The sequence below is a fragment of the Choloepus didactylus genome, chromosome 3 (genome assembly GCF_015220235.1).
Source record: "Choloepus didactylus isolate mChoDid1 chromosome 3, mChoDid1.pri, whole genome shotgun sequence".
Classification (NCBI taxonomy): domain Eukaryota; kingdom Metazoa; phylum Chordata; class Mammalia; order Pilosa; family Megalonychidae; genus Choloepus; species Choloepus didactylus.
In genome coordinates this window covers 214,564,856-214,585,377 of record NC_051309.1, presented here as the reverse complement: position 1 = coordinate 214,585,377, position 20,522 = coordinate 214,564,856, and the positions used below count along the sequence as shown (strand labels likewise).

At 37.7% G+C, this 20,522-nt stretch overlaps 1 protein-coding gene and 1 non-coding gene across 6 annotated transcripts in view; one reads left to right on the top strand and one right to left on the bottom strand.

Annotated features, from left to right (window-relative positions):
- RBPMS (RNA binding protein, mRNA processing factor) overlaps nucleotides 1-20,522 on the bottom strand; it is a 168,292-nt gene that overhangs the window by 77,214 nt on the left and 70,556 nt on the right. For all 5 annotated transcript variants that reach the window (XM_037831288.1, XM_037831291.1, XM_037831289.1 and 2 more), the window contains exons 2-4: nucleotides 14,784-14,861; nucleotides 12,041-12,079; nucleotides 10,607-10,669 (exon numbers count right to left, since the gene is read on the bottom strand). In XM_037831288.1, coding sequence (XP_037687216.1) covers nucleotides 10,607-10,669; nucleotides 12,041-12,079; nucleotides 14,784-14,861 — 180 coding nt within the window. The remainder of the gene's footprint in view (nucleotides 1-10,606; nucleotides 10,670-12,040; nucleotides 12,080-14,783; nucleotides 14,862-20,522) is intronic.
- TRNAA-UGC lies at nucleotides 11,224-11,295 on the top strand. Its single transcript has one exon. It is a non-coding gene; the product is annotated as a tRNA-Ala (tRNA).

The window sequence follows — 20,522 nt, the reverse complement described above, 5'->3', positions numbered from 1 at the left end:
GACACCAAGAGGAAGCAGAAAATCTGTATATTCTAGTTACACATTTCCAAACTGCACAACATGGTAACAAAAACTCTACAGAAGAAAAGTTGTATTACATTGAAAAACATACTTTGGGGAGTCATCAGCCTCATACCCTCAACACTACCGAGGATAAAAATAAGTGTCATCTACACAAATAAATTATTCACTGGTCCTCACAATCATTTATTAACACCATTACAGATAAATCAACCTGTGTGTATATGTGTGTGTGCATGTGGGTGGGTGGGTGTTCTGTTCTCTGACGGATGCATGGAAACTGTAGAGGTGAGGAAAGTGGGTAGAATTTGCTCCTTAAAATGATTTTTAAAAACTCTAGCAGACATTCAAATGGCTTGCAAGCCCTTTCCAACCAAGAATTTGTGGCTTAGGCACAAGTTAGATGAAAGAATGTAAACAGTCAAGTTCAAACTTCGGAAGTTCACTGCAAAGTACTTCCTGTGCTGCACTGGGAGCCAAAACAAAACGACTCTAAATGTTCCTCACTTCTGTGCTCTTCCTTCAATCTAATGCCACTCAAGGCCACCAACTGGTGATCTGCCGAGGCCAAATGTCTACCTCTCTACAAGAGGGGTGGTCCGCACAAAAACTCGAAGTCAGGAACCTAACTGGCTGCTACATAAAACTGTTTGGGTTGAATGGGTCAGGGTGGGGGTGGGGGGTGTCTTTGTTTTTACAAAGAGATTCAGTTGGAATCTGGAATTTGTCAGAAATGGACAACGACACGTGCATGATTAGTATGGAAGAATAAGGGGGACAGAGGGTGCTTGTTTGGCTCACAATACTTCGTAGGTTTGAGAATACCGAGGATGACATTGCAGTAAGTTCCACTGAAGAGTTCAAAGGGAGGACTGATGAATCAATCTACCATTAATTACATTACAACGTAAGTCAATAGTCAGAAGTACTCTGAATCCAATGGAATTTGAGAGTCCACAGAAATTATTTTTTAAACAGTTTGTTATATGAAAAGGGGATGTGGGGAATAAAAACCAGTTCTCTGTGAAGGTTATCCTCACCATTAATCATCAGCGTCTTTGGCATTTTAGTATAAGTGGCCTTAAAAATACTATATCTCATTTAAATGGATCTTATCTTCTGAGGTAGGTGTTATCAACAGAATAATAAAGAAAAGTGAGACTCAGAAAAGTCCCATGTCAGTTAATAAGTGGCAGAAGCAGGAGTTGATCCAGGGCTGCTTGACGCTGACACCTTTATTACTCTGCCTTTTAGAAAGCCCCTGGGACATGATACCTGGTTACCTAGAAGGCAGGCTCTTTTCCCCGCTCCTCTTAGCCTCATTTTAGAGCCTCAATATCTTCGTAAGTGTGAACTCCCTAACAACATTTACTGTTATGCACAAATATTTAAAACTGCCTTCATACCTCAAATACACATAATGTTTTTGTTATCAGTGAATCAATATTCATTTTTAGGATTGTTTAGGTGAAGTTTTAGAATTTGGTAAACACCCTCACAGATAAATCAAGAAGACAAGGTAAAGTGACGGAAAAATCAACATCTTCCTTCTAGTTAATGAGGATGTCCCAAAGCCTGAAAGCCTTTCCTCCACTAGTTTTGTTACTCACTTATTTAGCATTCTAAGATGTGTAAACAGTAAGCCAGATTCTCTCTGGTTGTCTGCCTTTTTCATTGAACTGTATTCATGACCTGTAAACCTCGAATAATCTTCTCTGCCTTCTACCCAATGTTCTTTTATTTGTACACACCATTACATTTGTCTTCTCAAAGAATACCAAAATTCTACGAGATATTACACTGTAATATTTTTTTTAATTCAGTTTTATTGAAATATATTCATAAACCATACTGTTCACAGTATGATCATATAGTTATGCGTTCATCACCACAATCTATTTCTGAACATTTTCCTTACATCAGAAAGAATCAGAATAAGAATAAAAAATAAAAGTGAAAAGAGAATACCCAAACCATCCCCCCATCCCACCCTATTTGTCATTTAGTTTTTACTCCCATTTTTCTACTGATTTTTTTTCAATTTTTTAACTTTGTTTATCAAAAAATTAAAAACAAACAGGCAAACAACAACCAAAAAAACCCCACAACATTTCAAACGAAGCAATGGATTAAGGAAAACAAATAACCTAAAATAACTACTTTGCTTCCAATATGTTCCTACCATACCCCAAGAAAATTAATAAACCATGTCCAAACAGGGGAGTAAGAAAAACAAATAATCTAAAATAACTACATTGCTTCCAACATGTTCCTACCATACCCCAAGAAAATTAACAACCCCTAAGAAAACAATGGAATAAGAGAAAAAAAAAAACCTAAAATAACTCTATTGCTTCCAACATGATCTTTACACTGTAATATTTTGCACGGATTCTATTTTTTTATTTCTACTTTTGAATGTATGTGTAGAAACACTTTTATACTTTGTTTTTTGTGCCTTTTTTATAAACTAACTTTCTGCTTTAGAACATGATGTGATTTCCTTTCCATCTAAACTTACTTTCTAAATTTACTCTCTAAATTCTCTGTATATTTATTCATTCCTTTTACTTATGATTGATGTCTTGTGTAAGACAAATAAAGGACGAAGTGGAAAAAACTATTCAGAATACAAGAGAATCAGTGGTCATACCAGTTTACATTAGGAATTCCTACCTGACTGCACTTTCTGGGGAAATTATTTTCATTTTTCAATTATAAAATATTAAACTTAAAAATTAACTTGCTCTACAATGGACAGATAAAAAAAATCTACATCCTTTACTGTAATGTCCAAGTTACTCAAGGTACCACTGAATTGTTCAAGATGTTCTCTACTAAAACTTACGGCTATATTTTAAGAAGAGAATTTTTAGTCTTGAAAATATACTTTGCAGTGTATTTTATTAATATTTATTAATACTGTTGTTAATATTTATTTATAACTACCATTAATATTAAATAATATTAGCCTCTTTTGACAGATTCTGATTTTATTGTTTTTAAGTTTCTAGATTGGTCAGTCTAATATATACACTTTCTCCTCAAGTTCACAACAATTCTGTTTTATTTCTTGTTCCTCCTATTCCCATATTTATAATCCATCAGATATATGTATATCTCAAATTCTAAAAACATTTATTCTAATTCATTTTTCTACCTTACTTATTTTACATGGAAAAAAATCCTTGACTTTATGATTCTGTCATTTAAAATAGCTTTCTTAATGCTTCCATGCAATAATAATTAAATATATCTATAAAAACAGCAAGGAAAAGTTTGCATTTAAGGATAAAGAAAGAAAATACCTCATTGTGAATACTGGCAAGGAAACGAGTACAATAATCGACAAATGTCCTATTAAAACTACCCATTTCATTCTGGTTGGTGTTAAGTTTCCCGCCCACACCCCCAAGGCATTAAAATATTCTAATGTATTTCTATTACAGAGTAAGACAAAGGGCTTCAGTTTTGTGTTCCAAAAGCTCAAATCCACATAGATTATCAGAAATATTAAGCCAATATGTGGGAGGGAGCTCTGGAGCCCCTGGCCATCATGATGATCATTCACTAAAAAGTAAAAGAGAGCAACAAAAAGAGTGATTCCAGGTGCCAACGTGTGCTGCACTGCAGAACAATCAGTTATGTGGATGGCCTGGAATCAAGACTTTATTGCTCCTAAAATGGCTTGGCTTCTTAGCAAAAGGAATCCTAGCAAATAACTTACTCTCGGCACTTCAAGTTCCACAAACACTATTTTCCACTCCTAATAACAGCAGAGGTAAATGAGATTCTCAGCATTTCTGAAATACCTGAAGAACCATGGAGAAAGGGCAAGGTCAGTAGGTGATATCCATTTTTAAAGGCAGTCTAAATACCTTTAAATGAGCAGATCCTCAGAAAAAAAGGGCACAATGAAAACTGTGAGGGCAGATTCACATAGAGATAGCCACAGATGATTTGTTTTACCTACAGGAGAGCCAAGCAAACTTGAGAATCCTTCCCACTTATTCTTGGGCATCTGAATACATAAAAGTTTATGGGTGAGGACCTGTGGTTTTCTTCCTGCCTATCTTCCTGCGGTAAGGATAACATTAACATTTCTGGCTACTTCACCTTCTTCAGACTTACTTAGTATTTCTCTTACTACCCAGTTTCCCGTGTGAACACCTGATAGATTTAAATGCCCTACTTACTCTTCTTCAGGGAAACCTTTTAATTGGGAATTTAACAAATTAAAGCCAAATAAAATGCATTTTTTTTTTCCCTAGAACAACAATTAAATTACATGGTGCACCTTCCTAGGGGGGATTTATAACCATCCAACAATGCAGAGCCATCCTAAAATGAGCAGAGCACAACAAAAAGAAAACCTGTCTCAGATGACAGAAGTTAGATATTTACCAATCACACACTGGGCATTTGTTAACCAGGACTTTTTGTTTCCCCTTTTTAAAAAAGACCATATTTGAAGCATGAGTCACTTTTGGTGGTATGTCTTTTGTGGAGAGCCTATATTAAATTTCTTTGGGGGGCCAGTTGGATTGGGCCATTGGTCAAAACCCCAAGTGCATCCACAGTAGAAGAAACATAGAAGACGCCCACGAGACCTGCATCACGGTGGCTCCAGACTGGCACGGGCCTGGTCCCCAACCCGGTGACGTCAAAACGGCTGCCTCAGAACTCTTCAAGTCAAGAGTAAGCAGCTATAAACACATTTACAAGATAAACACTAGATCAGGCTCATGAGCTCATCTGGCAGCCCTGCCTATTTCCCACTCAAAAGTCCCAGCTGGGATCATACCAATTGGGCCTCCTCAACCACTATGAGCAACAAAGAGAAAGTAAGGGAGAAATTTTTACAAAACTGAAAAAAAAACATATCGACCGGGTGGGTGCCTAGTGAGGGAGGCTGAGAGAGGCCATCTGGATGCTTGTGTTTGTGAAAAGTTCTGTTTAGTGGAAATAATTCACCTAACTCACAAGCTGTACAAATATTAAGCTCAAAAGTCCCAACTTGCACAACCTGTCAGGAAAAGCTGTGATACAGGAAACAGAGACTGTCATCCAGACTTCTGTCTAATCAGAGCCAAAATGTCTTTGTGAGAGCTGGTGCCTGTTTCAACTGCCCTGGAGTCCCTTCCTATTCAAGAGTTTGTAGAAGCACTTTATTCCTGCATCTTCTGGCATATATAACCACGTATATTCGCAGTGTAGATTTACATTTAGAGTATTTGCCAATGTTTTTGCTTGGTGATTTCCCCCTTAACACTTTTGGACATGAGTAATATCTCGATTTTACAGATGAGGTGCCTGACACAAAGAAGTCACACCTTAATTATACTCAACTGTTCAGAAATGTGGTGGCTGGAGAGCCCAAGCTAGTTAACAAAACTGAAAGTATGCACAATGCTAGAGCCAATATGGGACAATTACTGTAGTGTTTACTTGAATGTTAGTCATTTATGGAGATGGAAAAAGCTAAATTTTCCTGATTCCATCAGTTGTTTTTTTAAAAAACATGTTACCTTTACAATATGCTTCCTCTTACAAATTATGAAAGATTTTTCTAAAATTATTTTTTTCTACAAGTACTGATGAATGAATAAATGTCTTCAATAATAAAGAAATAAATTAGTAGTATATATTATCAGTTCCCTTTATTTTTCCATTTATTATGAAGGCTCCTCTGCATTGGCAATCTCAGGATGACTGTGAAATGTTTCTCTTCAAAACAAAACTGCTTTTCCTCTCTTTATTCGAAAATATGTTTAAGATTTGAGAAAACACCTTTCCTCTACTTCTTCATACAGCATATAAAAGAATATAAAACATAAGTCATCTTAATAAATGAATCATCCAAGGGTTGGGTATTTCTTCCCTTCTGTTATTTATTAACAGGTAAAGTAATAAATAAGGGTAACATACTTCCATTAATTAGAACTGCCATCACAGAAAAGAAATGTTACCACTCTCTGTTAAAAGAAGACATTTTAAGGCATGTGGGATTCCAAAAGAGTTCAAATGGAGTGCTAGTTTGGATGTATTATGTCCCCCCAAACTCCATACTCTTCAATGCAATCTTGTGGGGGCAGATGTATTTAGTCTTGATTAAGTTGGAACCTTTGGATGAGATTGTTTTCGTGGAGATGTCACCCACCCAACTGTGAGTGACACCTTTGGTTAGGGTGTGACCTCTGAATGTTTCCATGGAGGTGTGGCCCCGCCCATTCAGTATGGACCTTGATTAGCTTACTAGAGCCCTATATAAGAGCTCAGACAGAAGGAGCTCAGAGCTCCAGCCAAGAACAAGCAACTGAGAGTGACATTTTGGAAGAGCTCATTGGCCATCCTTCAGTGAAGGTACTCTATTGATGATGCCTTACCTTGGACACTTAAGGCCTTAAGATTGTAAATTTGAAACCAAATAAACCCCCTTTATAAAAGCCAATCCATTTCTGGTATTTTGCATTCTGGCAGCATTAGCAAACTGGAACAAATGGGCAGGAAGAGAAAGGGCTGAGAACTATAACCTTGGAGGACATGTCAGAAAAGAATCTATCACTAAAATCAGTAAAAAAGGATTTATCAAGAACTCACTGAACTTGGGGATGCAATGGTGATTAGAGGCCATTTTGATCACGAATGAAAATAACACTGTCATGCAAATGAACACATATAACACAGCCAACCTCAATCCATGCATGAAACCTTTCAAAGCAATTGAAATATATACATTGATTACTCTTTTGGTCAGGTAAAGCAAGTTACTGTGTTAGCCTAGACAGTAGGCAATCTGTAATAATGTCATAGTTTAATTAAATCAGACTTCTCTAGATATAATAATTTATAATAGAGCCAAAGATTAAAAAACAAACAAACAAAAACCTAGCCCCATAATAACTATTTAAAAATAGAGGAGAAAAAAGAAAGCTAAAAACAAAAAACAAAAGAAAAAAATAAATAAATAAAAATAGAGGAAGAGGGTTAGCAAACAAGTGGCACATATACTCAGGGTCTGCAGCATTTTAAAGTACTTTAAATTTAGCAATTTCCAAACACCGGTGTCAGATAAATACCTGTTATGGAAATGTAACATGAACAGGAACCACTGCCAATTACTCTTATTTATTAGGATTTCTCTAAGAACTTCTCTAAGCCAGATCCATTTTGGGGTTCTTACACTTGTTGGGAATACACTGAGATGGCTAATACCCTCTTCTGACCATCAGAGCTGCTCTACTTCCTGTGTCTGTTTAAAATTTCCACAAATCAGAATTTTTACTGAGCTCAGATGGAAGGAGCTGATGACTCCTGATAATACCTGTATTTCATTTACATTCATTTATATTCCAAAACTGTAAACAAATTCTACAAGTAGTTTGATGCTGTGGCTTATCAGCTTCCCCTTCCACTAGCATGGACAATGGAGAACCGCCAGCACAGAATTACAAATGTACGTGCCAGGTTAAAGCACGGATGGGATTTGTGACCATGTGGGTTAACAGGATCATAAATAACTCAACGGGAAGTCTGGGTTGGGATTATTGTTAGCCTAATCTGGGATTTTTTGTTATAAAAAAATACATAATGTATTTATCTTAGACTATTTGAGAAATGCCCTGATAAAAGTTCAATGTTACCAGTTAATTCAATCCGAGCATGTTTTTCCATAAAATTATCAAATGAAACAAAAATAGAAGAAAACAAATGGACTTAAGAATTGGTTGTTTTGGAAAAAGATTAATTATTAATACCAATCACTGAGTCAGGCAGTAACCACTACAGAAAAATAATAAGAAGAAAAACTACAAATATGGAGAAGTTGTTCAAAACACTGTTAACTATTCTAAATAGAGGAGTTTACTGGACTGAAGCTGAAGTTTCTCAATAGTGGAATAAAATAAAACATTATTTCTCCTGAAGGAGTATGAGGGAAGGATTTTAATTCAAATTAATGCAAGATGAGAAGCCTGGACAAATGACACGAGAGAAGAAAATGCTTTAGTGGCTATCAGCATATTTTTTTAATTCATTGATTAAAGAAGATAACCCTGAAAAATGATGGGTCACAGAATAGGTAAGAGTCAGCTTCATGATTAAGTACATTATCCAGAATGGGCCCATTTTCTCTTCAGAGAGAAGAAACCCTGCTCCACAGTCACATACCAAACCTTCCCATGGCCGTTTGTTTGGACAACATGAATTAAATATTCTGTCACTGCCACCGGAAAAAATGCAGCAACATTCCATGAGCCAAGCAAACGGCACGATGTTGTGTACAAGGTACAGAATTGAGATGCAGGGATCCATTTCTACTTGCAGCTCCAGCCTGCACTTGCTGGCCAAGTCACCCACCCTCGGTATCAGTTCCCCTACATATAAAACTAGAAAACAAGATTCTAAGATACACTGGCCTCTAGTATTGTATATATAAAAGTTAGAAATGACAAAAAAGATGAGCCAGGAGTTCAGGAAATGCCCTACACTCATAACGCTCATTACTCTACAGGTAAAAATTAAGTTAACGTTGAATCTGCACAACCAGAGTAAGACTTGCTTCACTTCAGGTTTTCCCAAGTTAATAGCATATGAGCAGTGAACAGCACTGACAATTAGGGGAGACGATCCTGCTAAAGGAAAGCTTTCTGGCAGTGAGAAGACAAGAAAGTTGAGAGAAAGGAAAAGAATGATCCCAAACGAGAGCTGAGCCACTAGAAGGTACAGAGATTTGGAGTCAGCTGGCAAGAGAGGCAAGAAAGGTTAAACACATCTATCCCAATGTTATAGATAGATCAATACCTGATATATGTAACAATGACCCTCAGGCACCAAGAAAAAATTAAATTATGTTTACTGTATTCTGTTTACCATGGCAAGGAATGACTATTCTCATCTAAGAAATTAAAAAAAAAAAAACCAACCAACCAAACAAAAAAAAACGACAACAACAACAACAAAAAAACACAAATCGTTAACTGGAAAAAAGTCAACCTAGCCTGGAACATTGCCTTCTTCAGATGAGAGATCATTATAAAACCCTATTGTTCTTTAGACAGTGTGGTCAGTGACATCTTTATACATGCAAGAGATAAGGTAAGGCAAAGAGAGATGTTCTGTGAGCAACCTTCCATTGCTGATACTTCCTTTATAAGAACAGACGAAAAGCACATGGTGAAAATATTATCTAATGTAACTTAGAAAAACTCAAAATATTTCTGCATTTATAATGTAAAATCTGATTATACTGAGAATATTCTGGTTGTGTCTATGAACTGTAAAAATCATAAAACAATTTTTATATCAAAACCTTCAAATTATACACTGTGCTTGGTGTGTACCACTGTGCTTGATAAATAATTGGTTTATATTTTGTTCTGTGGGAGAGGAACAGAGCAAGCAGGCAGTTATCCTGACCAGAAGGACATTCATCCAACCCCAGACAAATTCTGGGCTCTTTGGAGCTCCTGGATTCCCAAGATGCTCCCAAAGGTTTCTCTTGAAAAATCAACAATAACAAGCAAACTACTTCTGACAGTGTATGCATACATTTTTTTCCTTCGAAGCCTGAAAACCTTTCAGGATTCTGTCATGAAATGCTTACACCAAATAAACAGACCCAAATAAAGGCTTTATTCCCCCTGGCCTCCAAGTCCCCTGAATATTGGGTGTCTCCAGCAGCCCTCCTCACCTGCAAGTTCCACAGCAACACAGAGGCCAACAACAAACTCCCAGAAGCCCATGCAATGGCACTGGTACTGCAACCAGTCAAGTGGCCACTTGCCTTTCAGGAAACACACCCTAAGCATGTCTGGCCTCTTTAATCAGTCCTTAGGCACAACTTTTTAGGGGAACTACTTGGAGCAGGAAGGGGCCAGACTTCACCGGGCCCTCTCACCTGGGGATCAGTCCTCAGCCTCCAGAACTAAATTCTGCTTCCTTCCACCTTTTCTAAGCTTAGCTCTCTTACTACAGCAAGTTGTTTTGTTTTTCAAAACTCAAAGAGGAAAAATATTCACTTAAATTACAAAAGTAAATGCCTCAAAACATGGTAGACAAGAAGCCCACAAAACAAATACAAGTATCTCGACTCAATTACAGTTTACTATAATTTATTATATCACAGAACACACTGTCTTTTGGGAAAGTCTTATGTGAAAGTTTTCAGTCAGAATAAAAACTATGACCTGTTTAAAAAATACACACACAAAAAATGGTCACATATCTAAAAGTAAAACCACATGAAATAAGGAAACCAAAGATTTTGATCTATTCTTGGCTTTGCCATTCAGGGTGCAGTGATAGCCAAGCTAACCTCTCTACTAATGATGGGGATGAATTAAGATGAGCCCCAGATCGTCAGATACTTTGAACATTTCAGTAAAAGCCAGAGAAGAGCAAGTGTTAATAGTTTGCACATTTGATCCAATTCTAAGGAGGAGTTCTTTAGAGGACTAATTAAATTGATGAATCCCTCCCCGCTAGGTTGAGCACTCATATTCCTTCCATCTGTTTTCCTGCCCAAAGATGTCACTTCTGATAACCGCATATGGAAACCCCCAAAGACGACATCACTTGTACTTACATTCAAAGCATTCTTTGCAGCTTCTGCTTCTGACCGACTGTCAAAACTGACAAAACCTACAGGCTGAGAAAATAAAGAGAAATAGATGAAGGAAAAAAAATCAGGGATGCCTGCTTTTTTGGGTTAAGGGTGACACCAAACTGAAGAGGTAAGATAAAGAAATGGTAAGAGATAGGAGTAAGAGGGCCAGCCTAGAAGAATCATGACTCAATGGCTCTGCCAAATTTCCAACATGAATCAAAGGGATCTTGAGGGTGGTTCTTCAAGGGCACAGCTGGGAATTTACAGAGTCATAAAAATAAAATCTGAAAGGGCTTGGAAGGTGAGCAGCAGTGAATAAGGGAATAGAGGAAAACAGGTCGGAGAGGCTCTACTTTCCTAAATCAAATTCACTGTACCTCAGTTTCTTCATCTTTTAAAATGGAAAAAGAACCAAATCACCTTTTGGTTCACTGTAAGTGCAAGGAATACAATGACACAATGATAAAGGCCTGGAACTTTCCCTGCATTACAAAGTGAACAGTGCCATCACAAATCCCAAGGGAGGCCTTAAAAATCCGTGTTTAATTAGGCATGTGAGCCACCTAGTTGCAGTTAAATAGACAGGTGATATTCTTGGGGATGTAGCTCAGTGGTAAAGCGCATGCTTTGCATGTATGAGGCCCTGGGTTCGATCCCTGGCATCTCCAGCTTACTTATAGCCTTTCAAAGATGAAATGTGATAATCCTTCTGGGACCAACTTCATTAATCCAGAAGGGTGCTTGCAAGGTAGCTTTTTCCCGGATGAACCAAGGAATGCCTTATTGAGATATAAAAAGTGACTAAGCAGTGAGCATGCTGAGTGTTCAGTATTTTAAAAAAAGCACATAGCTAAAAGTCTTCAAGAAGCTTGGGGGAACTGTTAGGGTCCCTGACCACCAACTCTGTTCCACACCTTCAGTGCTCCATTCTAGACTTGGGGCTCTGCTCAGTCATTCGAGTTTGGGAGAGTATGATTCTTCACCATCTGACACTCAAACTGATTACTAAAGTTTGCCTGTTTAATTTATTTAAAAACAAAAAAAAAGAAAACTACACACAAGAAATATTGGGAATAAAAGTGAATTTGGATAATTAATTTATCACTTCCTTTTAATATACACATCAATCATAATTAAAACAAATTTTTCAATCTGGTTGAGAGCCAGGTACATTGCTTGTCTTCCTTGGGGACAGGCCCAGACATTCTAGCTGGAGACTATGGAATTATAAATTGTTTTTCTATGCCAATTCCTAAACAATATCACCCTTAGTTGTAAAGTACCAACAACAACAACAAAATCAAATCCTAAGGGGAAAAAAACACAACGCTGAATACCAGTAACATTTCTGAAGAAAATCAATTCAAACTGAGTGTAGAAGTAATCATTCATACACAAGTCTAAAATTCTTACCTGCTTAGATGTGAGCTTTATAAGAGAACCCTCATAGCCCTGAAAATGAAGAAGAACAAGTTTAGCGAAAAAAAAAGAAAAAAAAGTGCAGCATCTTGGGAAAGTGAAAATGAGTCCTTCCATGAATATCTCACAAATGTCTCTAAGGGAAAGCAAGTACATGTGTACATACTCGGGGCTTAAAAAGAAACCAAGCCCTGAAATTCATGCATTTATGCTTCTTTCTTATATTTTTTTTATGAAATTATGCAATGGTAGAAAAACAAGGAATGTCTCTGTCAACTGTGGATCTTTGTTGTTTTCTTAGTCTAGTTAAGAACTAGGAGAAGGGAGTAAATTTAATAAGGATGGGAGGATCAGAACATAGGTCATGCATCTGCTGTAATATAACAACAATGAAACATTGAGATGTACTAGGTAGAACTTATTAATCAAAACTTCAAAACTGCTAGGGGAGGTTAGGCAGGTAATTGATACTGAATTCTGTGAGTCATTTTGTTTACTTATAAGAGCAGTCAATTTTCACATTGGTACTCTGATTGGGACATGCAAAAATCCCATGCTGAGTTTATACTCCCAGCTCATCCTCAAGAAGTGAGAAACACTCCTTTCACTCCTTCCCTTCACCTCTCCTGGCTCCTTAGAGTAAGGATAACAAAGCGTGTTTATTTCTGAAAGTAATCAATGGCTGGTGGCTTGAACTGATGGATGACACAGAGGGGAAAACACCACTTGACATGACTGACCACCGCACATATCAGTGGAGACAGATTTGCAGACTAGGGTCAGCCTCCAGGGACTTTAATTAAAAGAGGGTTATTAGGAATGTATGAGGGTCCTGGCTTGGGCATTGGGGTTTCCGGCCAGGATGTTGAGATTGATTCATCTTCATCTCTTCCCAGCAGAGAACTATGCTACCAATTAGCTACTGTAAATATTTTACCTCAAAGGCCTTGAGGTCTTCTGGCAAGAGAGCTCATGATTCATAGCTTTGCCTCTTCCTCTCCCAAGGTGCTCTCCTCTGAAAACCCTGGAGGTTTAAATGCCCTGAAGGTCTCACAGGCAAAGGACAAACGGATATTTCACTCAAGTAAAACTTCTCAGGCTAAGAATGGTAGGGATATATTGGCTTTCAAGCCACAAATAAAAAAGCGATATAGCATAACAGTTCAGAACAGGGACGGCACAGTCAAATTGCTTGGGTTTGAATTCTGGGTCTGCCATTTATTATGTGCAAAATTTATTCGACTGCTCCAAGTTTCATTTTCCTCATCTGAAAGAATTGGGGCTAACCTATTTTAAAGGCTTGAGATGAGCATTAAATGAGACAATTTGTTTAAAGGGGCTACTGGCTGAATCTCTTTCTTTCTATACACACAGAAGCATAGCAGTATTTACCCTGTTAGGAAGTCATCATCTGCAAAAGGGATGGCTAGTAAAAACTGCTACCCTATTGAAAAAGCTCAGGGATTTCTATAAAGTTGGCCCTCTCTTCACAACACCTTCTTCCTTTTCCACTTCCTCTCGGCTACTCTGATGTCCAAATTTTCTGTTTCCCTCAGTGCTGGCATCAGTGCTCATTAAAGTTGCATTAAGGAGACGGCTCTCAGAGGAGTTATGGAGTTACTATTACATGGTGCCTTCTTGGCACTTAAGTTAACTGGCTTCCCCCTCAACCCTCCTCCGTACCAACCCAGGTGTTTTGAGCTGTCATCTCCTGCTCCCTCTCCCCGAAGAAGCTGGATCAGGTCCCTCACCTTCTCTTGCCCCTGGCTGGGGTGCAGCTTCCACTGGGATGGATTTTTAAGCAGACATCAAGATGGCCCACCACCTAATCGTAAGTGTGGCAACTGCAGCCCCTGCCAGGCAGTACTACTGACAAGTCCATGCCAACCAGCTCAGACCTCCCAGACACAGGAACTGAGGACCCCATGCTTTCCAGGTCCTCTCCTCGGAAGCAAGGACTCCAGAACACTTTCTGCCTAGTCCCAGCTTTCCCAATACTCCAAAGGTTAACAAAGGTTTTTTTGGCAGCATGGTTATTTCAGCCTTACTCCAATTTCCTGTTACATTTTCAAACCCAACAATGTTAAGTATCTCTAAAGTGACTTTTTTTTTTTTGCACAGTGTCACAATGGATAAGCCACTGCATTAAATATTTCACTTAACACCAAGAAAGACCTCAACTCATGTCAAGCTATTCCCTAAAATTATGTTTGTACTTTGATACGTAAGACACTTTTTTCCCATGGAAAAAACAGTAGTGATTGGGTTCTTAGGCCTGTTCATGAAAGCCTATTTATTATTTCTCCAAAGAATAGTGTTAATAGCACTATTTCAACTAAGAAAGAAGACTCTAGATATAGGGTTTGATTTACATCAATGCTTTTGATACATAAATATGTAATAAGTTATTTATAATATTTTTGGTGCTCTGTACTCTGAAGCATACCCTTAATTAGAGTACGACACACCAGGAGGATACTAAAGATGTTCTAAATGGAACAGAGATGGTTGAGCCTAGGTGTCAGGGGACAAAAGGCAGTTTCAGTCTTCCCTAAGTGGGGCTGTGCATTAGTACTAAGTTGTTAAAATTGCCCTTTATTCATTAACCATTAAAAAATATCACTTCACAGTGTCTTCTCAAATGTCTCATTTCTTCCACCAAATATGCCCCATAAAGCATGAAGTACACAGATTTTTTTGCCTCATTTTACAATTTCTGAAAGATAGATAAAGGTACCTTAAATGGTCTGAAAAGCAGATAGAGCTCCCGAGGTTTGATATCCAGTGGGAGACCGCTGACAAATAGGGTCCGGACCTGGAAAAATAAATTCAAGAGGAGGTCAAGGGAGTCACATCTGACGAATAATTCTCACTGAAATTTCCTTTCTCCACATCTTCCTTAGCTCCTACTCAATTCATGCTCTTTCCATAACTCAATAACCACTCCAATGTTAAAGTGCCATTAAACCAATTCTTGAGTATTTTTATATGGATTACTCAGAATGAATTACTTCTAGCTAATTTAAATTCATGAACTGGCTTCCCCTTTTCCACTAGCCATTGCCCAGTTCTAAAAATATGGGAGGGAAATTTTTAAGCTAAATAAATATTAGCTAAGAAACAAAATGCAATTAAGACAGTTAATCTGCCACTTTACCCTAATCCTATGACCATAAAACATGCTTCAAAAATAAAATGGAAACAATTTTTTTTGTTGTATTCTCCTGCTGCTTGCTGGCATTAATAATTACAATGGTTTTTAACAAGTGTAAAAGTGCAGTGAACGACTCAAATGAATCCAAATAGCTAAAAGGCCTAACTGAATGTACTGATTGGTGTTCCCATTGTGCTTGATGTAGCCCAGCTTCCCATGTGCAAGGCACTGGGCCAAGTGCTACTGATACAAGTCATTCACAACACATACATACGTATTTATAGTGCAAAGTGTAGGGCACCAACTATGTGCTTAGCATCTACTAAAATACAGAAGACAGTGGCACACGACTGGCTGGGAGGATCAGAGAAAGCACGTGTGCCAGTTTGAATGTATTATGTCCCCCCAAACGCCATTACCTTTGATGTAATCTTGTGTGGGCAGACCTATCAGTGTTAGATTGTAATTCTTTGCGCCCCACCCAACTGTGGGTGATGACTCTGATTGGATAGTTTCCATAGAGGTGTTGACCCACCCATTTAGGGTGGGTCTGAATTAAATTATTGGAACACTATATAAGATCAGACAGAAGGAGCAAGGTGCTACAACCAAGAGGGACACTTTGAAGAAAGCACAGGAGCTGCAGATGAGAGACATTTTGAAGACGGCTTTTGAAAGCAGACTCTTGCTCTGGAGAAGCTGAGAGAGGACAAATACCCCAAGTGCAACTAAGAGTGACATTTTTGAGGAACTGCAGCCTAGAGAGGAATGTCCTGGGAGAAAGCCATTTTGAAACCAGAACTTTGGAGCAGATGCCAGCCACGTGCCTTCCCAGCTAACAGAGGTTTTCCAACACCATTGGCCATCCTCCACTGAAGGTACCCAACTGCTGATGAGTTACCTTGGACACTTTATGGCCTTAAGACTGTAACTGTGTAACCAAATAAACCCCCTTTTATAAAGCCAATCCATCTCTGGTGTTTTGCATTCCAGCAGCATTAGCAAATTAGAACAGCATGCTAGCATCTGAATGGTAACTGAAAGGGTGGATAGGATTTTATCATAAGGTTAAAGGGTAAAGTGGAGTGGGTAATGGTCACAGGAACAAAAAAGCATTCACCAGGACAGTGAGTGGGACAGCACAGCGTATTCTGGGTAAAGATGGAGCCAGATAACTGGCTGGAGAGTGAATATCCTAAGGAGAAGCTGGGATGGGGGAGACAGGTGAGCCCAAACCGTACAGGTGACCCAGGAATTTGCTCTTGATTCAACAGGCAAGAATTAACCTTCGAATTGTCTATTGCTCTTCTTCTCTACTCAGGTTGGTACAACATGAGTGAGTTCCTTGTTAGAAATCACATTGCTACTTAAAGAAAATATCAATGCTTCATTGTTAACCATGTCTAACTATGGAAGACTTTCTTTCACAGCAGGAAATAAGGAGAATGTTTTCTCTAAAATTTTCCATTGATTCTGATTACACAAAAGTGCAAATCACCAACCAAGATCCTTTATTGACCCAGCATAGTATACGGTAAAATTTCATGCAATTTTCATGTAGGTATTTAATAAACATTAAGAGGATGTAAACAGCCCCAGAATTCTGAATAACTTATTTGTTTATGTATTTTTTAACAGCTTTCTTGAGGTATAACTGATGTATAATCAACTCCACATCTTGAAAGTTCTAGTTTGATAAGTGTTGACATATGTATAACACATAAGAAATCATCACCACAGCCAAGAGAATGAACATATTCATCATGTCCAGAAGCTTTCTGGTGCCCAGTTAATCCATCTCCTGCCCCATCCCACCATCCCTCACCCCCAGGCTTTCTGTCACTGTAGATTAGTTTGCATGTTCTCAAGTTTTATGTAAACGGAATCAGAGTATGTGTCCTTTTGGTTTGGCTTCTTTCACTTAGCATAAATACTTAGAAATTTTTCTTTGCTACTGCACGTATTAAGAGGTCATTTCTTTTTACTTTCAAAGTACGATTTAACAAGCAGAGAGCAAATTTCAAAGAATATTATGGATCACAGTTCCACAACTTCAGCTATTTCCATTATTGTAAAATATGACATACATATAGAAAGGTGTTAACTTTCTAAGTACAGCTCAACAAGCAGTTATATAGGTAATTTCAAAAACTGTTATGAGTTACAGTTCCACAGTCTCAATTCTTTTCATATTGTGCAATATACGGTATATACAGAAAGGTGAAGACCTTCAAGGCACAATTCAATGAGTAGCTATAGTGCAAATTTCAAAGGATGTTATAGGTTACAGTTCCATCGTGTCATTTACCTCCTTTCAGCTATTCCAACACCCCAGCATCTAAAAATATATATACATTCATATGAAGTCTCAGTATTCATAGACCTTTGTTAAATCTTATCTTGTTTGTTGCTACCCCTTCCTCTCACCTAATCTCTTTCTCCATCTTCAGGGGTGTCTAGGCAGTGAGCACCCTAACTTGTTCATATTGAAAGGGGGTGTTGACAGTACGGGAAGGGGGCTGCACCTGATTGTTGTTCTTAAAGAGGCAGTTGCCTCTGGGTTTTAGGACTGGTGGATTTAAGTTTCTGAGAGATAAATCTTAGTGAGTGAATCTTTTATAGAATCTCAGGTAGGGACCTAGGGACTACTTTTGGTAAGGGCACAGCATACTTTAACAGGCTATTTCTTTTTATTTCTGAGTTGTATGCTGTTGGAGGGACACAGTTTGTTCATCAATTCACCTGCGGATGAACGTTAGGGTTGTTTCAGTTTGGGGTTTTTACAAATAAAACAGATATGAACATTCAATGTACAAGTCCTGGTATGGATGTATACTTTTTTCTTGGATAAATACACTAGCTGGGGAACGACCAGATCATATGGTAGATGAGGTTTTGTTAAGGTTTTTAGGAAACTGTCAAACTTTTTCAAAGCGGCTGTACCAATTTACAGTCCCGCCAGCAGCGCCTAAGAGGAGTTTCAGTCCCTTCACATCCACACTAACACATGGTATGATCAGTCTTTCACATTTTGGCCATTCTAATAGGTATGCAGTGGCATCTTGTTGTGTTTTTAAGTTGCATTTCCCCAATGACTAATAATGTTCAGCGTCTTTTCATATGCTTTGAAAATCTTTTCCCCAAATCTGTGGCTTGTGTTTTCATTTGCCTAACAGTGTCTTTCAAAGAACAGAAGGTTTAAAATTTTAAAAACCATTTTTTATTTCGTGGGCATGCTTTTGGTGTCATATCTAAGAAATTTTTGCCTAATACAAAGTCTAATACAAAGAAAGATTTTCTCCTATTTTCTTACAAGTCTTAGAGTTAGGCTTTACATTTAGGTCCATGATCCATTTGGTTCAATTTTTGTTTTTTGCTTTTTTCTTTCTTTCTGTTGTTTAATTTATTCATTTATTTTATTTCTATTTCACATCAAGATTTATTAATACAGCCAAAGGAAAGTAAGAAAAATCACAGTGTTTTGAAACACATTACATAGGTTTTTACAAAAGAAAAATGTACATAAAAATGTAAACTTTTGTATACAAAAACCCTTAAACAAATTAAACAAGGACCAGATAACAAAAGACAAACCCATTATTATCTCCACAATTTTTAAAACAGTAATATAGTACCTTCATTGAAATGCATACAGAAAATGTGAGTCATCTCTTCTTGTTTAAAGGGAAATTACAAACTAAAAGGCCATCATCTCCTAAAACGTGGTCTTCCCCGGCAACACTGAATCCAATGCTGTAGATGCGCCTTTCCTCCAGAACTGGAGGCTCTTCCCCAAATCTTGCTCCTACATTCTTTATAAAAACAAGTAGCTCCCAGCATTTGTGCATATAACTAAGCTTCCAGACACTACTACACACAAATACAGAGAACAATCTTAGTTTGTAAGTTCCTTTTAAGCAGCTTTTTTTTTCCAGTAAATATTTTTAATGTATGGCCTGTTAAAAATACTAGTGTGCAAGGTAAATGAGGACACTAAAAAAGAAAGGGTTTCAGAACTGCTAGTCCTTGCTACCATGCAGTTACTTTGTACAAGAGATTTTAAAATTGTGCCACCTGTCATTCATAGGTTTCAAGTAAGCTACCTCACGTTGACTTCCCACTACAACTTGGTTTCAACTTACAGTTCAGTAATCTAGTTAGTACCATACAATCACCAAGAGCTTTTTTGTTAAAAGCTGCTTATGATATCAAGTTCCAGCTAAGCCGCTCTGTAAAATCATTCAACCCCAATCATTCAACTAGAGATGACTTCTCTAGTCCTCTTACTCTATTATTTTTTTAAGATCTTACAATTTAGGATTGGTTCATCTACCTTCCTCTCTCTGTAAGGTCTTCAGATATTCTCTTTTTTTTCTTTATTACAGAAGTTGTAGGTTTACAGAAAAATCGGGCAGGCAGTATTTGAGTTAATTTTGGTATATGGTGTTAGCAATGGATCCAAGTTCCTTTTTTTTTTTTTTTTTGGTATATTGATATCCAGTGGTCCCATCCCTATTTGTTGAAGGCAGTCCTTTATGCACTGAATTGCTTTTGTTAAAAATCGGTTGTCAGGATGTGTGCAGCTTGCTCTCATATGTGCAGAAGACAGAACAATAGATGACAGATGACAGATAGGGAGGGAGGGAGGGAAAGAAAAGAAATGGTAGAGTGACAGGATGTTAAAGTTGGTGGATCTGGGGTATTGGTGGAGGGGGGTTGGGGTATGCTGAAGTTCTGTGTATGGGGTTTGTATTGTTTTTGCAACTGTTCCTGTAAGTCTGAATTTATTTCAAAATAAAATTCAGCATGGGAAAAAAAAATCGGTTGTTACTATGTATGAGGGTCTGTTTCTGGACTCTATTCTGTTCCATTGATCTATTTGTCTATCTCAAAACCAATACCACAATGTCTTGTTAAGGTAGCTTTACTGAATGTATAGATAACAGATAACATCAGACTTACAATTTCCTTCTTTCTTTTCAAAGTTGTTTTGGCTATTCTTGATCCTGTGCATTCCCATATGAATATCAGAATCAGCTTCTCAGTTTCTACAAAACAGCCTGGGGGATTTTAATTGGGATTGTATCTATGAATCGCTTTAGGAAGAACCTAAGATCGTAACAATATTGAGTAATTTGACCCATGAACAAGGTGTTTCTCTCCATTTACCTAGCTCTTTAATTTCTATCACCAATATTTCAGTCTTCAGTGTACAGATCTTGCACAGCTTTTATCAGATTTATCCTTAAGTAGTTCATATTTTGATGCTAATGTAAATGGTAGTTATTCTTTAATTTCAATTTCTAAATATGTCATTAGTAT